At 51.4% G+C, this 20,481-nt stretch overlaps 9 protein-coding genes and 1 non-coding gene across 10 annotated transcripts; 4 read left to right on the forward strand and 6 right to left on the reverse strand.

The window, feature by feature from the left end:
* Nucleotides 1-66: 66 nt before the first annotated feature.
* Nucleotides 67-632, reverse strand: ubc7 (Ubiquitin-conjugating enzyme E2; the record flags this gene model as incomplete). The annotated part of the gene is made up of 2 exons (XM_014693022.1): nucleotides 67-320; nucleotides 386-632. The coding sequence occupies 2 exons, from the start codon at nucleotides 630-632 to the stop codon at nucleotides 67-69; spliced, it is 501 nt and encodes a 166-aa protein (XP_014548508.1).
* A 251-nt stretch (nucleotides 633-883) lies between these two features.
* Nucleotides 884-1,096, reverse strand: G6M90_00g020380 (uncharacterized protein; the record flags this gene model as incomplete). Its single annotated transcript, XM_066129853.1, has 1 exon — nucleotides 884-1,096. The coding sequence occupies one exon, from the start codon at nucleotides 1,094-1,096 to the stop codon at nucleotides 884-886; it is 213 nt and encodes a 70-aa protein (XP_065985714.1).
* Nucleotides 1,097-2,661: 1,565 nt separating this feature from the next.
* Nucleotides 2,662-3,730, reverse strand: G6M90_00g020390 (uncharacterized protein; the record flags this gene model as incomplete). Its single annotated transcript, XM_014693021.1, has 4 exons — nucleotides 2,662-2,765; nucleotides 2,892-3,120; nucleotides 3,188-3,408; nucleotides 3,475-3,730. The coding sequence occupies 4 exons, from the start codon at nucleotides 3,728-3,730 to the stop codon at nucleotides 2,662-2,664; spliced, it is 810 nt and encodes a 269-aa protein (XP_014548507.1).
* A 1,710-nt stretch (nucleotides 3,731-5,440) lies between these two features.
* On the forward strand, nucleotides 5,441-6,478 carry G6M90_00g020400 (uncharacterized protein; the record flags this gene model as incomplete). Its single annotated transcript, XM_014693020.1, has 3 exons — nucleotides 5,441-5,669; nucleotides 5,792-5,863; nucleotides 5,949-6,478. The coding sequence occupies 3 exons, from the start codon at nucleotides 5,441-5,443 to the stop codon at nucleotides 6,476-6,478; spliced, it is 831 nt and encodes a 276-aa protein (XP_014548506.1).
* Nucleotides 6,479-8,678: 2,200 nt separating this feature from the next.
* On the reverse strand, nucleotides 8,679-9,425 carry PRTA_1 (Aspergillopepsin-2; the record flags this gene model as incomplete). The annotated part of the gene is made up of 1 exon (XM_014693019.1): nucleotides 8,679-9,425. The coding sequence occupies one exon, from the start codon at nucleotides 9,423-9,425 to the stop codon at nucleotides 8,679-8,681; it is 747 nt and encodes a 248-aa protein (XP_014548505.1).
* Nucleotides 9,426-11,063: 1,638 nt separating this feature from the next.
* On the forward strand, nucleotides 11,064-11,151 carry G6M90_tRNA00000030. Its single transcript has one exon. It is a non-coding gene; the product is annotated as a tRNA-Phe (tRNA).
* Nucleotides 11,152-13,378: 2,227 nt separating this feature from the next.
* On the reverse strand, nucleotides 13,379-13,912 carry G6M90_00g020420 (uncharacterized protein; the record flags this gene model as incomplete). The annotated part of the gene is made up of 1 exon (XM_014693018.1): nucleotides 13,379-13,912. One exon carries the CDS (start codon nucleotides 13,910-13,912, stop codon nucleotides 13,379-13,381), a length of 534 nt encoding a protein of 177 aa, XP_014548504.1.
* Nucleotides 13,913-14,519: 607 nt separating this feature from the next.
* Nucleotides 14,520-15,593, forward strand: G6M90_00g020430 (uncharacterized protein; the record flags this gene model as incomplete). The annotated part of the gene is made up of 5 exons (XM_066129854.1): nucleotides 14,520-14,562; nucleotides 14,614-14,766; nucleotides 14,846-15,066; nucleotides 15,117-15,341; nucleotides 15,399-15,593. The coding sequence occupies 5 exons, from the start codon at nucleotides 14,520-14,522 to the stop codon at nucleotides 15,591-15,593; spliced, it is 837 nt and encodes a 278-aa protein (XP_065985921.1).
* A 110-nt stretch (nucleotides 15,594-15,703) lies between these two features.
* Nucleotides 15,704-18,203, reverse strand: G6M90_00g020440 (uncharacterized protein; the record flags this gene model as incomplete). The annotated part of the gene is made up of 3 exons (XM_014693016.1): nucleotides 15,704-16,726; nucleotides 16,777-17,922; nucleotides 17,973-18,203. The coding sequence occupies 3 exons, from the start codon at nucleotides 18,201-18,203 to the stop codon at nucleotides 15,704-15,706; spliced, it is 2,400 nt and encodes a 799-aa protein (XP_014548502.1).
* Nucleotides 18,204-18,961: 758 nt separating this feature from the next.
* trm61 (tRNA (adenine(58)-N(1))-methyltransferase catalytic subunit) lies at nucleotides 18,962-20,443 on the forward strand (the record flags this gene model as incomplete). The annotated part of the gene is made up of 1 exon (XM_014693015.1): nucleotides 18,962-20,443. The coding sequence occupies one exon, from the start codon at nucleotides 18,962-18,964 to the stop codon at nucleotides 20,441-20,443; it is 1,482 nt and encodes a 493-aa protein (XP_014548501.1).
* Nucleotides 20,444-20,481: the final 38 nt, after the last annotated feature.

Genomic DNA, 20,481 nt, shown 5'->3' on the forward strand with positions numbered 1-20,481 from the left:
ATGTACACGTTGCAGAATGACGAGGCACCCCCCTTCCTTGCATGGACATACATGGATGGCGTCCTTCTATAAGCCCAGCATGCGCCTGACACCGTCGCGGACCTTGTTCTCGTAGTCTGCCCGCCGCTCGCGCCACATCTTGGCCGCTTCGACGTTGGCGGGGCTCTCGTCGTTGGGCTCGGCGAGCATGCTCATGACGGAGATGAGGATCTTTTCGACGGACTGGATCGGGGACCAGCGCTCAGAGGCGTGCTCGTAGTGGTTCGGGTCGTCGCCGGGCGGGTGGAGGATGGAGATGCACACCAGGCCACTGGGGTAGACTGCTGCTTGTCAGCGATCGCGGGGAGGGCGGGAAAAGGCGCGCGAGGTTCATCAGGTACCGTACCGTTGGGGTGCCACATGTCGGCGAGGAACTTCATGGTCGGCGGCGCGAGCGGGTAGTCCTTGGGGAACTTCAGCTCGGCGGGGAAGACGCCGCCTTCAAAGGGCGTGCCCTCGGGGCCTTGGATGAGGCATTCCCAGTGGAGGAGGTCGTCCTCGGAGACGGGGCCGGCGGTGATGCCCTCGGGGGGGCTGTTTGTCAGGGCGCGGTATTCTTGGAGGAGGCGCCGGTGGGCGGTGGACTGGGCCATGGTGCCGGTGGTGAGACGGGCGTGGTGGTTGGGTCGCCGGGTTTGCGGGCTGCGGGCGAGGTGAGGTCGACGACGGCTGAACCGAGGCGGTGATGGATGGCGGGGCATTCATCGTCAGTGTTGGAATTGAGGGAGGCTGACGTAATTCCCGCCCGGGGGCGTGGGTCCTGTCGGCGCCGATTAATGCCGGTTGGCCGCACATGCTTGAAGTCACCGACACCTCACCGCTCTCCTTGTATTGGTCCAGTCACTCACTGCAGGTCTGATGCACAAATCGCAGCCTTGGAGGTCAACTGCTGTTGATACATACGGGAGCAGGAGCGGGCAGAGTTGGTCAAGGGCTGGCATACGCTTGTCACTTTGAGAATAACGTCATCTGGATGCTGTATCTTGGGCAAGTCAACCTCTTGGACCTTGACCTTGAATGGGCCATTGTAGTTGACGGCTTTCATGGTTGATGCCATGGCGGGAGGAATGGGTGTATTCGTCTTTTGCACGAGAGACGAAGGACTACGACAACCGTGGTGTTGCAACACGACTGGTGGCTTCTAAAAAGGAGTCTTTCGGAACAAGGGCGAGTCGTCTTTTCTCTTCTACGTCTTCGGATGCGGGGAAACTCGACGGGCGGAAATCTTGGCCTCTGACGTGGTAATGATACTTTGTCGAGCAACTAACTCGAGTTGACGCCAAGTCGGGATTGGCCAGTTTCCACATTGGGCAACGGCCTCTCGCTGGGCGACAAGATAAAATGTCGACGATGGCAATGTTTGGTGACTCGGTCGAAACTCGGCCACCCGGGCTACTGTCATTGTCAATTTAAAATGTTGATGTAAACTTGGTATTTTGCGCCGCTTTGTAACTTGCTGACCATGGGTCGTACAAGTCTGATGGTGAATGTTCTCGCTGTTCGGGACATGGACGAGGATGCCAATGTTGGGAATTGGACCCATATATTTCTCGGTTCAAAGGTGCGGAAGAGGTTATTATGTTTATGTCTTGCTCTTAATTAGCTCAGTTTCGTACTAGTAAGACAGGATGCAACAGCAATGTCCGCGGGGAGTCGATGAAATAGTTAGGCTCCCAGAGGTCGACGAGAGGCAACCTTTTGAACTGAAATCCTTCTTTAAAGTCTACTAGCAGCAGGAGTCGCTTGCACCACAAGGCGCGGCGTGCTCCAAGGCTTTTGGCAACCTCGGCAACGTCTTTGGGTACTTGCAAAGCAAGGCATGGAAACGCCTCAAATATTGATGCCAATGTGGTACAAACAAAGTGCCCAGGACCTGGATATGATGCTGGAACAGGCTCGCCAATCTCTGTCCATGGATGGCAACAAGAGCCCCTGGTATGATTCACCGTGCACACCTTCTAGATGCGGCCGAGCCCGTCTTGTACCCTGTTCAAGCGCCGGGTTTCCGATGGGGACATTCTGTACCGTCTGCAAGGTTGTGGCCCACCATTGGCGACATGTGTTAAGCGAGCTCAGGGATGTCTGCCTAGTGCAGAGCTTAAATGTGCTGCTGTACATGGGTCCTGTTGGTTGCTGCCAGAACCAAAAAGTTGAAAAGTTGTTTGAAAAACAGCAATCCGGGGCAACACGTCTTGCCAAGACGTAGGCAGAGGGAGGAGGCGGCTCGCCCGGTTCAACAAACAAGGTGCTACTGAATGATAGAAGTATGGTGGCAAATGGACAAATATCGAAACAATTCTAAAAGATGATAGCCTAAATACCAAGTTGTTATATAGTATAGTCCTTTATTGATAGTTTTCCACCACAAGAGACCAGTCAACACTCATACAAACAAGCATAAGACGTCGTGAAAATGTATTTTTAAAGTAGCACTATGTAATGAAATTGTAAAAATAGGTGGTAAACACCAGATCGCACTGAAAAAAGAAAAAACGTTCCAATCTACTAGTTACATGTAATCCATGGCGGATACCCGAACACAATCACTCTGACCCTTTCTAGAACGTGTCAGACAGGTGTCATTTCTTTCGGAAAATACTAAACAGTCGATGGTACGTCTTCTCAGGCGATAATCATGGCGAGGGTAGCGACAGTAATAGCGGCAATAACGCTAAAGGAAGTGCTAGCCGCGCCCGCAGTCACAGGTCCAGCGTTGGTTGGCGTGGCTACAGACGGCGAGTTAGAGAGCGAGGACGACAGGCTTCAAGAGGAGAGAAATCGTCAAAATCCAATATAAGAAATAGGCACACGCTAGACTACTTGTCTCGAGGATGGAAAAGTAGCAAACATACCTTTGGGAGCGGTGCCGGAGGCCGAGGCAACGCCCGAGGGGTGCGATGGTCGTGGGCTCGTGGTTCCGGTGGGAAGAGTATGAGGCGCCGAGGTTCTTGAGGGGGAAGAAGCCGCGGAGGAGGAGGCCGGGGGAGCCTGGCTAGAGCTTCCGCTTGGGGCGGCGGCGGAACTGGTAGGCCGCGAGACCGGGGAACCGGTGGTTGAGGCGGGTTGAGAGCTACTAGTACTCTACCTATGACGGTCAGTCGACCATTGGCGTCGTGCCTCGAACAAGAAAGGGCGGCGGGATACTTACGGCTGGGGCCTCGGCGCTGGTGCTGGCGGCCTGCTCAACCGTGGTCGAGCGAGCTTCCTGGGCGTTGAGCTTGCACTGGTTCTTGAAGACCAGGGCAGGGGGGTAGGGCGAGAAGCCTGCGAGGTTCTTGCAGGTGCCGAAGCAGAAGTTGACAAAGGGCTGGGCGTAGGGGTGGGTGCACTTCTCGCTCGCGGGCAGCCTGCTGATTCGCAGCACGATGCCTGTTGGACTGTTAGTGACGGAGCCTACGGCCGCTTCACGGCGTCTTTATTATGCTCGCGACTGACCGCACGATCCGTGGCACTTGTACTGATCACTGTTGGGGTGGTATCCCATCTCATAGCCCGCCATGTTCAGGTCAACCTCGCTGGCGCCGTTGAGAGCAGGGAGGAGGCTGGTGTCCTGGAACGGAGCCTTCTGGGAGATGGTAAAGGTTCCCTGGTCTCCGGCCTGTCGGCTGCTCACGCTGTTCATGGTGGCCGGCGCGGCATTGACAACGGCGCCAAAGGCCGAGAGAAGAGCAATGGCAGAAACGGAACGCATTGTGGATGCGGAATTATATTCTGTACGTTGTAAAAGGGGGTTGAGGAAAGGAGGCCTGAGACGGTGCTGCGAAGACTTGGCTGACTGGAGCTGAGGTATTGAGAATCTAGGCGGCAACAACGCTGGTTATATATACATGTTTACGCTGGCAAGCTGACGGCGCGACGAGCGTGACGGGCGTATAGCTGAACTTGTTGCCGTTTTCGTCAGAGCTCCGGTGTTTACTCCAAAAGCGTGCCCTTGTTGCTCACGAGTAATGAAATGAAATTACCCAAGGTGGATAAGAGGGGCTGTTATGAAAGTATTGGCAGCCCCGTATTCTACTTCGTACCGTAACCCATGTCTATATTGATTCAGGGGTATGTTGCTATTCAGGTTCGACGATAGTACTTGGACTGTTGAAAAGTTTTTCTCGAGTACGGAGTACTAACTTCATCAATACCCGTTGGCGACTAAGTGGGCGAGCCCCGTAGCCCACTTGGTTGCCAACGAGTAGTCCGGACTCTCACAATGTCGCGGAAGCTCGCTCCTAGTATCGCGAGTTGGACTGGAAATGCGCCTTCAAGGAGACGCATGTGCTTCCTCAACCCGGACAAGCCCTACTCGTCTTTTTCTATGCAATTTATGTACTCCGTAGTAAAGATGAAAAGTCTGACCAAGGTTACGGTTGTGCATGTGGATTACTGCATTTGCGCTTATACATCAATTGATACGAACGCGAATCTGACTCTGCTATCAATGGATCCTTCAGCCGCAGCAAAATATCCAAGCAAGGCCTTTGGAAAACCACCATGAATTAATTTCTTGCACCTTGTCTCGTAAACTCGAGTGTGTTTAATTTAACTCTTCCCATGGCCGTGTAGTCTAGACATGTGCGATGTGACAGTATTTGCCGCCTCTCAACTTGTCCAGAACAACAAGGCATGGCGATTGGCTCGCTACTCTGGCCATCTTATCTGATCCGAGGCAACCGTGTAGGCAGGCGCCTTTGGGAAAGTGTGGAACGCATCCAGCAAGGCAGGTGGATGTCTTTCCCCTCCCCGACGGGACAGGGTTGTTTGTGCTTCTCCATTCTCCACAAACCATTGCCAATATTTTGACAGACTCGGGGTACTTGCGCACCCGAGGCAAATGGCGCCGCCAACAAAGTAGCAGGATCTTATCTGATCCGACGGCCGGCCTGTATCAGCTCACCCTCACCGTTGAAGCCCCGCTTCATCCCGGTCTGCCAAGCAAATAAACAGGAATTCTTGCCACCAACTTTAATGTTAAGTCTCACGCCACGACAGGCCAAATGGCACGGATGACATGTGCACCATCTTATCTGATCCATCAGCACGATCTAACGGGTCCGGACCTGCATCGACAGTCATATGACAGGATTAATGCCTCATGACTTGTCCCGTCCCGGTGGCTCCTCCCACCCACTCGCTGCGAAAACGAGTTTTTCCATCCCATGGCATGCCATCACGCGGGCGGTTTTTCGTCGGACATGGTGCTTAGTTCCGAGCAAGTCGCACCAAGCCCGCGCGGTCCGCTGGGGCGAAAATTCTGTCCCGCCGTTGCTGCGTCTGGTCGTATAATACCGTGCGTACATAAGGTGGCCGAGAGTCCCCAACTTGTCCTTTTCTCTGTCTTTCGAGCCTTTGAAGGTACTCCCTCTGACACACGACTTGCTTTCAGCCCGCCGGTATTGGCCACTCGGACAACATGCACTTGACCAGGATTGCCGTGGGAGCCGGGCTGGCTCTGGCCTCGGCCATCAGTGCCCAGAGCGAGCCGCAGCCCAGCAACCCGTCGACTGCCAGTGTGACGGACAACTACATGGGCCCTGCTGCCTTTATGTGGCCGCCTGACAGAGTGTGGTCGGGCGACATGGACAACCAGGCGCCGTGCGGCTCGCGTGCCGCCGCCGGAAACAGGACGAAATTCCCCATCAGTACGTCCTGCCACAGCCCCTGACAAGTTGTGCTTGCTGCTTGCAGCGTCTTGTTCCTCCATCGGTTGATGGTATCTGGGGCTTGTACGATTTCCGTTGAACAATGCTGACTCGTCTCCCAGCCGGAGGTGCCGTTGCCCTCGTTGCCCAGGATGATTACTACAACAGCAAGATCAGCATCTCATACAAGGAAGGTGGGTGAATTCCTCTCCCGGCAGGGCTTTGAAGACGGCCCCCCCGCCGAGTTGTGTGGGAGACCAAGACACTGATGTGGCACAGATCCCCAGACAAACACCGACTTCAGTGTTCTCCTCGAGACCATTGACATTAGCGATCTGAACCCTGGCCACACCTGCGTATCGGTTCCTGACGCCCCCTCCCGGGTCACCGCAGGTACCAACGCGACTCTCCAGATCATCTACAAGGCCGACTGGGACGCCCCCCACAACCAGACATTCTACGCCTGTGCCGACATCACCTACGTCAACCAGGTCGACTTCAAGCTGCGTATCCCCTGCTTCAACGCCACGGAGCCGGGCGAGGACGACAAGAAGTTTGCCGCTGAAAAGGACAAGCCCGCCGGCGACTCCAAGACGCCCACCGCGAGCAGCGGGGGATCTGGCCTCAAGGGCGGCGCCCTGGCCGGCGTCATTGTCGGTTCTATTCTCGGCGCTTGCGCCATAGCAGCTGCTGGTCTGTTCTTGTACCGTCGTAGAGAGCAGAAGCTGAGACAGTTGCGGTTGGCGAAGATGGAGGAAAACGCTAAAAAGTCCGACTACCGAGATGATAGATCTGTAGAGCTTATCTAAGTCATGATGATGATGATGATGAATATACCAGTGCAGTTGGGAATCAGGCCTCGCTTTGCGTTTTATGTTATGATGCCGTGAGGAATTGATACTTGGACTGGCATAGAAGTTTGTCTTGTGTGCCTGTTTCGAATCAACTGTTTCTTTTACTGTCGAGGAGATGGTTAACAGAGCTTCTACGTGCTGCCCAGTAAATGCACAGAGGTTCGGTTTCGTTAAAAAAAAGTGAAAAGAAGAACTATAAAAAAAGACGGATGCCACCAAGGGGATTCGATCAGGGAGCCTCCCCAAAAAGGAAGAGCGCTCTTCATCAGTTGACCTAGATTGACCCTAATTTACGGAACCCGGCCTTGCACAGATTGTCGTTGATGTAATATATATACTACTGGCCACTGTAGGTCAAGGCGGGGCCCAAACAAAGCTTGTCCGTGCTATTGCTGGTAGGAAACCATTCTCTCCTGTCCAATCTCGTCATGCCCTGGAGTTTTCTTCATCCAAGCACCGCGCATTCTTGGCTAATATTCTGCCCATGACTGCATCATTCATTCTTGGTCCTCTTTATCCCTATGCATGGTTCTGCGGCTGTTGCCTCTGAGCTCGCTAGCATCAGAAACCCAAGCTGCGGTGTGTGCAGCGAATCACGCAGCGAATTGAATCGGTCAGCCAGATCGAGTCACAAGGCCGGCTCTCACTTGTTTAGGATCTTGATGTTGCTCACAAGTACGAAGTACACAGCGCTGTGCCGCATACTTGCCGGCCCTCATTCACGTATTGACATCCTACGCGTGTTCCGCAGGCCAGAAACCGGGCCTTGACTAGGCCCAAAGACATATTGACCCTTCTCCTGACGAAGGCGGTTATGAGCGAGGCCTGTGTAGCCTTTGGGGCGGAGCTTACATGTCAGCAGCAGTCTGCTCTACAACGAGATGCCGCGGTACTATGTGCTTTCATTGTTCGAGCTATTAGCTCACTTGTCCGGGTAACATCACTCAGAAACCTCGACTATCGACTGACCTTCCGTCACAAACGTGGCACGGGAAACAACTTGTCCGATTTGACAAGTACACACCTGCCTGGCCCAATACGCTGGATGTCTCGATAAAGAATTCTCGATACGACATGGGAGTAGCATGCGGCTTATTGCTTGTCTGTCATCTCGAAACAAGTCGTACGAGGCAAAATTCACCGCTTCGTCTTACCAAGGGATGTTGTGCCAAAAGCTTTATTTGTTCTGTGATAGAATCTGAGCGTGAATATTACCGCGGTCAAAGGATCGTTATTTGTAGGCTCAAGGGCAGGTAGGTAAGTTACAACAAGCAGCACAGGTATTTATGAGTGCTCACCTCGTTTATTAGTCGAGAAATTACTGATGGAGCTGTAAATATAAACCACATCTTGTACAGTCAAGTGTTTTATACCGTTTTTATAGACTTGTATTCCAACTTTAACCAAGACATTCCAATATCCCATCAAGTTTATATGGCTACATGAACGTCAACACATTCAAGTAGTCCCAAACTGCTCAGTATTCAAAGCTTTCTTCTTGTTGACAACGAACTTAAGTAAGGCTGTAGTCACACGTTTCCAATACTACGCGGTCGCCGAAAAAACAAACGAGGTTATTAGACTTTTGACCAAGTACAGACTCTGAATTCTTCGGGGGGGCATTTTCCTGCTTCAACAACTCGTAAAAGAGAGAAGCAAATTAGACAAATACCAACACTATTCGGCTTTTTGTATTTTTCCGCCATTGATAAGCGGCCCTGCCAAGTCTGCTAATTTTTGGCAACCTGAGCAACAAGAAAAGTAGCATCCAAAATGTCAAGATGTAATTCTCGAGAGTGTGACCATGGCTCCGCGGAACCATTATCCGAGTCTTACTGTCTAAAATTCACAGCAACATTTGTACAATCACAAGTCCAATAAAAGCTCTATCATGTGTAGCTAGATTCTCAATACAATGGCATCAACTTCGCAAACAATATATACGTGACCTTCTTTGCTGCACCAACAAATCGCTTCCACTCTCATGGCTCACCGGATTGCTATTGATCAAGGCCAATAAAACATTCATCATGTATAGCTAGATTTTAAATACAATGGCATCAATATCACAAACAATATATACGTGACCTTCTTTGCTCCACCAACAGATCGCTTCCACTCTCATGGCTCACCAGATTTCTATTGATCAAGCCCATCAGTTGCCAGTATAAGTGCAAGAGACGCGGCTGCCACTAGCAGCACAATCAGTGACAATATTTCCGGTCTGATCCTGCATATTTACGATTGTAGCACCATCGCCATCAACCGTTCCCGCAGAGTCGGTAGCAGAGGCGTCCGTGAACGTCACTTGTCCAAAATCGGCCAAGACAACCTGCGAGTCTCCCTCCATAAAGGCCTCGACGATCCACTCGGCGCTATTCTGGCAAAGGCTCGAGGGGCTGTCGCCGTACGTGTGCGTGACCTTCTGGCCAGTCGTCAAATTCTCCAGAGTAGCAACGCCGGTAGTCACGCCCGTGGCATCGATAACCATCTTGATTTGGTCGCCCACGCTCAGCTGGAAGTCGTCAAAGTCGGAGGAAGCGTCGGGAATCCACTCGTACCAGGCGTCGAAGGCGCCGTTGGCGTAGAAGGAGACGCCCGTCTGGAGGAGAGCCTGCTGGCAAGCGTCGCCGTCGATGCCAACCCACGCGGAGGCGGCAGCTCCGTCGGCACCGCTCACTTGGGGCACGGTGATGACGCCCTCGACGTGTGTGAAGCTCTGCCCGCTCTGGACGGCGCCGGCCCAGTTACCAGAGTACTGGGGGTGCGTGGTATTCCTCTGATTGGGGACAGACTGGTGGCCCAGAGCACGTTTCGTCGAGCCCCGATTGTTCTTTAGAGGCCTGCCCGGGAGAGCGGCGGCGGAGGCGGCAAGAAGAGCGAAAACAGTCGTGTACTTCATTGTTCTGGCTGAAGAAACGACGGTAGTGGATTATGTGTCCAGATTTTATCAAGTTGTTGGTCCAGGAATGCGAATGGAGAGGAGGAACGGCAAGGATCGCAGGGTGTTGTTGGAGCAATGGCCATTCTTATACATGTCATTTTCAAGGATTGTACCGTGGTATCATCAAATAGATAGTAGCATGCTGTCAATGCCATCCGTCATACTGTCCTCCACGGTGAAGCCGAAAAACAGAATGCCGTCCTACACCACGCGCTGTTGCCTACCAGTCTTCTACGTTGAGCTAGTCTTTTTATCGAAGGTCAAGGGGTTCAAACGAAAGAGAAGGATGAAATTTAGACAAATTAGGAAAGTTACAGACGGTTTGAAAGTTTCTCTCAAGTATGAAAACTCTGACACCTTCCTAAAATTCGCTCGTGTCCGAAAACACGTACTGTTCCATGCGCGGCAAACGACCCAGGCAACGTTGAGCAAATGTGAGGTAACATCATGAGGAATAATTGTATACGCCTCAGAGCTCCAAAAGACTCATCTCATCCGGGTAGGCGGCACGTTTTGGCCCAGGGTCATCGGGTAATACAACGATGGGCGATTGTTCCTTGGCGCGTATGGCTGAAGATCCTAACCTTTACAGGAAAGTCGCGATGCTGTTAGGGCTTCGTAGCTACTGAGTGAGAGTGCCGCACAGCCGATACCCTGACAAGCTATATCAACTCTACTGGAAATACTCATGTATTGTAAAACATTGCAGGGTCGCGACGCCCAACCAACTGAGCAGCATTAGTCAGAGTGGCCATGTCCTTACGAAACGTCCGAAATTCACAAATGATCCGCCCGGTTTAGAGGAACCTTTTCAGTCTCATGCACAGAATTCATCTTCTCAAGCATGTTTTGTTGGGTATTTGGTCCTCATTGACAGCCCATACAGTTTAGGAATGCGGCCGGCTCCCCAGTGCCGAAACTGCCCAAGTATCGCAGACGAGGCGTCTCATCCTGAACAAAACACCCATCCACAAGATCCATCAGGTGTCACCAAAAGGCTGGACAGGCACTAAATGAGACGGTTCTGGCGTCCGGGAGGGGAGCTGGATTAGGAAGGTCACAGACTCACCACACCGTATCTCTCATGGGCTCAACTTTCCCGCCAGTCTTATCATGAGTAAGCCCGAAAGGACCGAAATCTAGTGGCCTAACTGTAAGTCATGGGTCTTTCTCCGGAGACCAGGTGTTTCGGTGAAAATCTCCCGATGGTGAGTAGGACAGCCGATCTCAGTGAATGATGCATTGGACGACGGCTTGATCTTGGTCCGAGCTTGCAGATTACTTGTAGCATCTTGCTATTGCTAAATGCAGCGGAAACTAGGCTCAGAGGTAAATATCGCACAAAAAATTATATGCCATTTTGGCTACGTCGTTGATTCATGTGCGCAAGATGATAGCTTATACCCGTGGGGATTCGATGGTGGAATAAAAGAACTATTACCTAAATATGGCAAGGATGCCACGTCGCTTTTAGGCGACGCTTGACGGAATGTATGTCAACTAGGAAGAAACTGGCCAATGTTACAAATATTTGCCAAAAAAAAAAACCCTCACGTCATGAAGTTCCTTCCAGTACCAAAGGGAACAAAAAAGCATCTCCGATGCGGGGAATCGAACCCCGATCCCTGCGGAGCTTCCAAGAGGCCTTGAAAGCGCAGTATGATAGCCACTACACCACATCGGAAGTGGGTCAGTCTCCATATCACGGATTGATGAACGTTGGCTTCTTAATTCACACTAAGTAGGTTTGGCCATCTTGGACCGGGCGCACGCTTGGCAATTACTAGTCAAATACACCTTGGCGGTAATTCATTGCCGTATATCGACTATAAACGTAACACAAAGCCACATTTTATCAATTTGACTTTTTGTTTGCTTGAAAGAGCCGGCTCGAAAAGTCAGTGGTAGCAAGAATGAGGCCAGACAGCTTCTTGTCATACTGGGTCGTCGACATCCTCGTTTGGCATAATTATTTCTCGATAGAGGCTCTATTTTATATAATTCGATGAATTTCGATTATACAGAAACTGAATTACGACTATTGCGGCGTGGTAACATGGACCGAAATTATCTATTCTGTGGACATCGCAACATGCAAATATCAGAAATAATAGGCAATCCTGGGGGTTTCAAGATATTCGCAGCAAAGTTTGACAAGATGCCATTACTCATGACACAGAATTCTTGCTCAATAATTGTCCAGAGTTTCGTCAAGACTTTTCAAAACACTACAATGCCTCCTTGCTGTACTACTTTTCACCTCGTTGTAATACGGACTATAGCTGGGTTATTGATAGTGAGGGATCCAAGACTCTGATGCCAGGACAGATTGACAAGCTTCTAATGTCTAGGCAAAACCCGTTCTGGACGATTTTACACATCGTCTTGACCTGGAGCCCGGACTATTCTGGGATTGGCGGAAAAGGGGTTGCATAAGCCTGCGGATGTTGGCACACGAGGATGAAATCAAATTCGCATTGGTCGCTGTTCTTTGCATTTCATCAGCAGTTACAGATTATTGTGTTGCTTTGGCCACGATCAGAGTGCGGTCAGCTGAGGCGTGGATTGCCGCACAAGAGAAGCTTGACAGAAATTTACACGGTGCTTGTAAATCCAAAAGCCGGTCCATCGATTTACCAACAATTTGATTACAATATCAACATTTTCAACATTTGCAGGCTTGGTAAAAAAAACATCACGGATTGCCCCCTGAGAGCTGTTGACATGTGTGTATTCAAGACAGCACTCGAGACCTTGGGCAGTACTTACAGACGCCCTAACGGGCTTTGATAGGCAAGCTTCAGGTAGTCAGTGGGTTTTCATGAGCTCTCAATACAATAAGCCGCATACCGCGTTGGATATTGGTATGAGGTATCGCCAGTAAACATCTTGGCCTCGCTGGATCTGTCACTAGAGTTCTGATAACCTGGCGTCACTCTTGTAATTTTGTTTTAGTAAGGCACAACTGTCTCTTTTTAAGGTATTACCACCATCGGGGCGAGAGGGACGCATCAACTTGGTAAGGATCTCGTTACAACTGTCAGCAAGGCCATCATACTTTAGAATCCACGAGTTTAGCTCGCTTGCGGGGATTTGTTTGTCGGTCCATGCCCACTCAAAAGTATAGCCCCAGAAGTGGTACTCCTTTCGATTACCCTTGGTGTTCTTTCTCACAGCCATTGTTGCAGGCGTATTGGTCGCCGGCGTCATTCGATGGAAGCAACTCACGCATGGCGTGTATGATTCCGACTTAGATATATCCTCACAGACAGCATCACAGAAATCGCCACGACCAGAAATCACCAGGCACGGCCTTTGTTTGATCAAACCTAACCCTGGAGGCAGGCAGCCTGGTCTTGGTCGTTTCGCATGCGAGTTCAATGTTGCAATGCAACCCCTGTGATGGGATTCCGCCGTCTGTTGTAGGCTATAAAGGGGCTGCCCATCACTTTCCCTCGGCCTAGCACTTTTACATGAGCCCATCTGCTTCGGAACACCGCAGCTTTAATCTTCACGCCACACGTCGGGTTCTATCAAGACCTCGCGCAGGTCCACTTGCGTCGAGCAATTTTTGGTGTTTCTACAAGTCTGGAGCCCGAAAAGAGGTAGCTGGTATCATGAAATCGGTTGTGCAATGTAAAATCTCTATATCATTAACAGATTGAATCATGTACCCCGGTATTTTACGCATACTTGATGCCAGTCACCTTAATACGTGTAAGAGACTTCACAACAGGCGCCTCTTTTGTGCATGTAAACCGCTAATGCTTGATATATTTTGCATCTTTACGCATTATCCCAAGTCTTTGATATAAAAATGATGCCGCTGAATAACAACAAACAGAAGAAGAAGGCGCTCTCATGCTGAGCAATCTGGCACACGTCGTGTTGGTCGGCACTAGAGCACGGCATCATCTCCTCCTGACAATATCCAGCACACTCCTCCTGCCAACCAAACATGCGCGGCATAACGGAGTAGGATCCAGCTCTCGATACACCTTGATTGAACTGATTGCAACTTCCATCACCTTCTCAACCTCGAACCAACGGATCTCCTCGCCAAGCTCCACATCCTCAAAAGTCCACACCAGTCGCTTGCAGATGTAAACCAAATAATTCATAACCTGAAAATCATTCCTGAAATCCCATGGGACTACCGTTCTCATATAGGACAGGGCTGCCCACAACTTGTCGCGGCGGACTTTTCCAAACAAAACGGATGCGGCCGGTCCTGCGATCTTGGGTGCGTCGGCAATCCACTCCTCGCCGTAGGTAAAGATGTCTTGGCCAACCCGACGAAACTTCCAAAAACACCAGCGTTTGTATGCCTCGTCAAACATATGAATCGCCCAGTTCGTTCTGTACAGGTTGCTCCTTTTGTCGTGGTCACGGTCCTCCAGCGGGCAAACTGCCCCGAAATAAATGTAACCACCGTCTGCGTACATGGCGTTCTAGCTGGGTGGGAAGCCCAATGATGGCTAGTATTGAATGGTAAAGATTTCCAAACAACTGGCGTGAGTGTGTCCTGCGATGCTGGGAGAAGATGGATTTCTGAGTCGTGGTAAGATGGGAGGGACCGCGGAAGAGATCGACGAGCAACGTAACAAGAGCTCGGGGGAGTAAATGCCAAGTATGTATTGCAATAAAGCTAATAAAAAAAAGACCTTTTCGTGTGTGTTAAGGAAGGAAAAAGGAAGTTAAAGCGTACAAGTGTAGCAGTAAAGTCATAGTGCCTGACACGTGATTATAGGTCCTGACATCCCCCCGTTTAAAGGAAGGAGATGATGGCCTTGTTATCTAAACTTCTAAAAAACAAATAAACGTCTTAATTCCCTCCTTACTCAACATGATCCATTTTAAATTAATATGCAATCATAAAAAATAAATCCTCGTCCTAGCTTAATCGCATTTTACCAGCCCACGCTTGAAGTAACCCCAAGTGCCATTTTCTAGCGGCCTCAACGTCGTCATTTGGCCATTTATCAGTCGTAGTCTTGACTTCCTTTTTTGCCTATCCCCTGGCAGAGTCGCACCAACTCACATCGGCGCAGCATGTACGAGGGCAGAACCGCCGCCAAGCACGGAATCACATTTGGTATGCGCGCGCCGTCAACCCGCCCGGCAGTAGGCTAACCCCATGACGCAGGACATGAAAACATGGGCATCGTGGAAGAAGTCGGAGAGGGGGTGACGCTGCTCACCAAGGGCGACAGAGTCGTGGTCCCGTTCAACGTCGCCGACGGCCGCTGCCGCAACTGCGAAGAGGGCAAGACTGCTTTCTGCACCGGCGGCGCATACGGTTCGTCCTCGTAGACATCTTTCCGACAGCTGCGTCTTCCGAGGCGAACCTTGGCCGCTTGGTGCTCACATTCCAGCAGGGTGGCACGGCGTCGAACTGTCGAGCTTTGCTCCCTGGGAAAGCCTCGTCGTCTTTGGCGCTGGCCCCGTCGGCCTGATGGCTGGACACTCGGCTGTTTTGCCTGGAGCGGCGAGGGAATTTGTCGTCGACCGAGTCCCTGAGCGATCGCGGGCCGCGGAAAGCATTGGCTGCATCCCCATCGACTTCACCGAATGTGACGCCGTGGAGCAAATCATCAAGGTGAATAACGGCATGGTAGATCGATCCATAGACGCTCAGGTCATAGACAGCAGGGGCTCCTAGGAGCAGCCAAATGTCGTTCTGGGGAACATGATTCGGGTGACGAGGCCGTGCGGCGGACTGGGCATTCCCGGACTCTATGTCCCGAGGTGAAATTCCCCATTTCCCACCCGTTCAGCAAGTGCTTATTCGAGTTTGATAGTGATCCCGGCGCCCCTGACACCGCGGCCGCAAAGGGCATGATTAGCTTGAGTTTTGGAAAGCTCTTTGAAAAGGTGAGTTGCGGCTTGCTAGACCTCGTTATCAGAGTTCCTTGTCTGAATCAGTGATAGGGCCTCAGACTTGCAACCGGGCAGTGTAATGTCAAGGCCTACAATAGGTATCTCCGGAACCTCATTATAGCAGGGAAAGCGAAGCCGAGCTTTGCCGTGTCACACGAAATCACCTTGGATGACGTGGAGATTGCCTATGACAGGTTTGACACGAGACTGGAAGGGTACACCAAAGTGCTAATCCACCCCAATTGAGGCCGAGGCCGATCCAAATTGTCCCAGATACAGTCTTTATCATCGCAGAAGCCATCATCTTATCAGTATTGGTAATAGCAGGATTCCTTTTATTGGTCTATATCAAGCACCTACAAGCCTCCCTTGGCCTTTAACTCCTCGTGCACTTTCTTCTGCTTTTCCCACATCTTCTTCAAAGACTTCAGTTGACTCTTGGGCACATCACTCCCATCCTTCATCTTTGTTGGCATACCGCTCTCATCCCACGCGCTGTACCGCTCATCCTTTTTGAACATTTCCTCAGGAGGAATCTTGGCCTTTTCTTTGGCCTCTTGCTCCGCCTTTTCTCGTGCAATCCTTGCCTCTTCCTTTTTCTGGGCCTTTTCGGCTTCACGCGCCGCCTTCTCTTCCCTCACGCGGATGAGTTCTGCAGCAGGGATGAATTTGATGAGTGACGGCTGGTTATCCGGACGATCGTCGAGGGAGACGCCGAGATTGGTCAGGTCTACGTCACGGATGCGGTCGGCAATAGCGAGAATGGCCTTTTTGTTCTCTGCGGTTTGAGACGACACAATGCGGCGAAGTTCGTCACGTATCTGGGAGACGACCCGGATGTAAGGGAGAGATAGTTCTTCAATGTCGCGAGTGCCGCTGGAGACAATTGACTCAAACTCCTTGGAAGGGTCCTGGGATAAGAGATTGGAAAGCGTGTCGCTGGAGAGGGAGAGCTTGGACACCTCGGTCACCACAGTCTGGAGAACTTGAACATAAGGCTGGATAGCCTTCTTGGGGTCAATATCGGCGGCAATAGAAGATGCCCAACCAAGACCGTCGTAGGGAGGGGTGGCGTTGGGGTCCAGCCCAAAGATGCCCACCATTTTGGTGATCCAGCGCGCAATGGCCTCAACGTGGGCGAGATCCACGTCCTTGTTATTCATGACGAAGGTATTGACAGTGTTGACCAACTTGAGAAGAGCGAGCATGGCTCGAGGGGTATCAAAAGAGTTGGTCAGTGCGGCCTCGACCTCCTTCTTGGCCAGTTCCAGATCGGCAAGGAGACCAGTAGCTGGCATGTCTTGATTAATGGAGAGGCTCCTAACGCCACCACCGACACCAGCCTCCCTGATCCAAGATTTGGTATTTGTGAAGAAATTCTACCAACACGTTAATACGAGGTTGCTGCGCGAGGGCAAATAAAACGTACACTAATGGTTGTCTCCCAGTTATCGGCTGCAGACCGCATGTCTGGAGAAATTTCGACACCGTCGTTCCACCTGCCCATTAAGAAGACAATTCGCATGCTCCTGGCGGTGTAAGTGGTGGCGAGTGCGTCTGCAATGGTCTGGAAGTTCTTAAGGGACTTGGACATTTTTGATCCTGAAATTGACAAGTGACCCATGTGAAGGAAATAGTTGACCCAGGTGTGCTCACCCTTGCCGTGCTGGCAAAAGTATGCCTCGCTCTGCGCCAGCTCGTTGTCATGGTGAGGGAAAGCCAAGTCCACGCCGCCAGAGTGAACATCCATGCGAGATCCGAGTACATCAGAGGCCATGACGGAGCATTCAATGTGCCAGCCTGGTCTGCCATCACCCCATTTGCTGGGCCAGTAGGGCTCACCAGCTTTGGACTTCTTCCACAGGGCAAAGTCGCCGGCACCACGCTTTCCGCCCAGGTTCGTCGACAAGGAACCCTCACCCTCCTCCTGAAGGGCCTTGTTGTTTTTGCTATCCGGTCTCAGACGAGCATAGGTGTTGCCGGCTTTCTGGAAGGCTGCAATGTCGAAATAAACCGAGCCTTCGGCTTCGTATGCAAAGCCCTTGTCGACGATTTGTTCCACAAACTTGGCTATCTGAGGCACGTACTCGGTGACACGGGTAATGACGTCGGGTCGCAGAACATTTAGATTGTCCATATCTTCCAAAAAGACGGCCTCCATCCTCTTTGTAAGATCGGTAAATATAGATTGGTCGCTAGTATCCATTGTCTCCTTGTGCAAAGAGTCAAGGTAAGGTAGGAGGACTTCGTCTGCGCCGGGGAAGATGGCATTTTGCTTCAGAGCTCCAGCAGCGGCATCCATGTTGCCGACATGCATCTTGATCTTTGCCTCGTTATCCCCGGGCTTTCCCTCACCAGTGAGAGTGCCTCCAGAGAGCACTGTGCCGTAGGCTGTATCCCGCTGAGTGGCGTAGTTGGTCTCGTCCAGTTTGGATGCGTCGTTAACAAGGAGAGGCAGATTTTTCGACGCGTAGGCTCGGAAGGCGGCAAGGCCGAGAGTCCTGAGTTCCTCTTCGGGGTATTTCTTCTTCTTCTCGAGGTCTAAAAGTCGCTGTCTCCTAGCCTTGAGGATGATCTACAGAGGTCAGCGTGGCAGCCATGATGCATGTGTAGCGGGGTTCGCACCTTATCGTCAACGTCTGTCATGTTCATTACATACTTGACATTAAAGCCAAAATAATGCATCATGATGCGTCGAATAATATCACTGGTCACGTAGTTTCGGGCATGACCAAGATGGCTCTTGTCGTACACGGTAGGACCGCACGCATACCAGGAGACTTTGCCAGGCTCCATAGGCACGAACAGCACGGGAGGGCCTGGCTTGAGTGAGTTGTGGACTTTTATCAAGTCCATGATGGCGGTGTTATATCTTCGAATAGATAAAAGGAAGAAGCTCTTGGGAGTAGTGACGACTGGAACGAATCTCGGACGGTGTGCGACGGGCAAACGATGCATTCAGACTGGCGGGTCCGGTGAGGATTAAGTAGCGAGAGACACTGGACACGGCAAGGTCATGGCCAATGCTGGTTGCTACTCGATGAGTCGTCGCCGGCCGCGGGTGGTGAGGGAGCGCACGTAATCGCAGTCGTGGTGGTGGCCAGCGTCGAGCTTGAGTCACGCAAAGGAAATGCCACTTTGGCAGATTTGCCATGCAGCTCCGACAAAGCTGTCGTGCCCCTCCTTTTTCATATGTCGTCGCATGAGGCTAGCTGCCAGGTGCGAAGTGCCTCCATGCTCTGGACTTCAATCAATTCATGTTTAATGCCACAGCCCGTTCGCTAAAAAACAGACCAGCCAAATGGAAAAAATGTCACCTGGTTATTGTAAATTTAACCTTGAACTGCCACATGTATTGACTGATTACTTAGTCTGCCCAACTGACTGCCGCTCAACACTGAATCAAGCCTGAGCCTGGGCCTGGTCTCTCGCATCAAAGCCTGGCCTTGGCCTGGTGGGGCCACCCAACATTCAATGCTCCGCTTCATGCAAAGTCTATTGCGGAATTCCAGCAAAATATTTTGCCCATCCAACCTTGCAATTGACTGGCAGCTTTAATTTCTCCAACTTGCCAATACTGGCATTGACGAGCCTACAGCTAGCCCAACCTCGCCATGGATACATCTGCCGGTGCTCCCCCGTCGCCTTTTCTCGAGCCCACGTCTAGAACAGCCCCAAATACCCTCGCCATCATCAGCCTCTCGAAAGAACACTACCAGCCCATCACTCTGCAGGAATCCATTGGCGCCGTGGACGGATATGCAGAAGGCGTCACTCTCAACACAAGATTTGGCTCATTTCCGCACTCTACATTACTGGACATTCCTTGGGGCTCACAAGTCCGAGCCTCCGTAGTCGACACAGGATCCCGTGGTCGCAAGCGCCGGCGAGACCAAGTTGAAGACGAAGAAACACCCACCTCCAACCAGGATGACGGCAATGACACACCGACCTCGGCGCCTGCGAAAAAGGCCATTGCAGCATCCAGTGGCTTCATTTACGTCCTCAGGCCGACGCCAGAGTTGTGGACGAGCAGTTTACCCCATAGGACACAGGTCGTTTACACTCCCGATTACAGCTATGTCCTGCAGAGAATCAGGGCTCGACCGGGTACCAGAATTATCGAAGCGGGAGCTGGTAGTGGAAGTTTCACACACGCCTCAGCGCGAGCGGTTTACAGTGGTTACCCAGGGTCGGATGCAGATGCCAGGGGCAAGGTATTCAGTTTTGAGTTCCACGAACCTCGGTTTGAAAAGATGGATGCCGAAATCAAGCAGCATTCGCTCCAAGGGATTGTCCAAGTGACGCATAGAGATGTATACGATGAAGGTTTTTTGATCAATGGCAAGTCCCCTAAGGCCAGTGCCGTCTTTCTGGATTTGCCAGCTCCGTGGGAAGCCCTGCATCACCTGGCGCGGCGCAAGACGCTGAAGGGGGGCAAGCTGGATGAAAATCCTGGCGATTGGGACTCACCACTTGATCCAAACAAAAGCGCACATATTTGCACCTTCTCTCCGTGTATTGAGCAAGTGACGCGCACTGTCACAGAACTGCGAACACTGGGCTGGACTGACATTGACATGGTTGAAATTGCGCACCGCAGGTTCAATGTCATTCGAGATCGTGCTGGGGTTAATATTCCCAGTGAGAAAGGCTTCAGTGCTCAGCCTGCCGATGTTGCAGAGGCTGTTAAAAAGCTCAAGAGCGATCTAAAGCGGACCCAAGACTTCCACAAAGCCCAGACATCGCAGCCAGTTTCTGATACTTCAGAGTCCAAAATGGACGTCGATGAATCCACCCCCGAATCCAACACTGGAGACTCAAATAAAACCGAAGATCCGCTATGGCTTCAAGGCAGGCTTGTCCACCGCACAGAAAACGATCTCAAGACTCACACCTCGTATCTGGTATTTGCTATTCTACCCCGTGAGTGGGATGAAGCTGCAGAAGAGGCAGCCCTTGCAAAATGGCCCTGCGGAGGCGAATCCAAAACGATTGGCAACTTGGACAAGCAGGCCCGGAAACAAGAGAAGAGGGAAATGATGGCTGGAAAGAAGCAAAAAAGGACAAGAACAAATGATACCCAGACAGCTTGATACTATTTTCAATGCAGCCAAGGAAAATATGCATGCCT

This window comes from Metarhizium brunneum, chromosome 1 (assembly GCF_013426205.1).
Source record: "Metarhizium brunneum chromosome 1, complete sequence".
Classification (NCBI taxonomy): Eukaryota; Fungi; Ascomycota; class Sordariomycetes; order Hypocreales; family Clavicipitaceae; genus Metarhizium; species Metarhizium brunneum.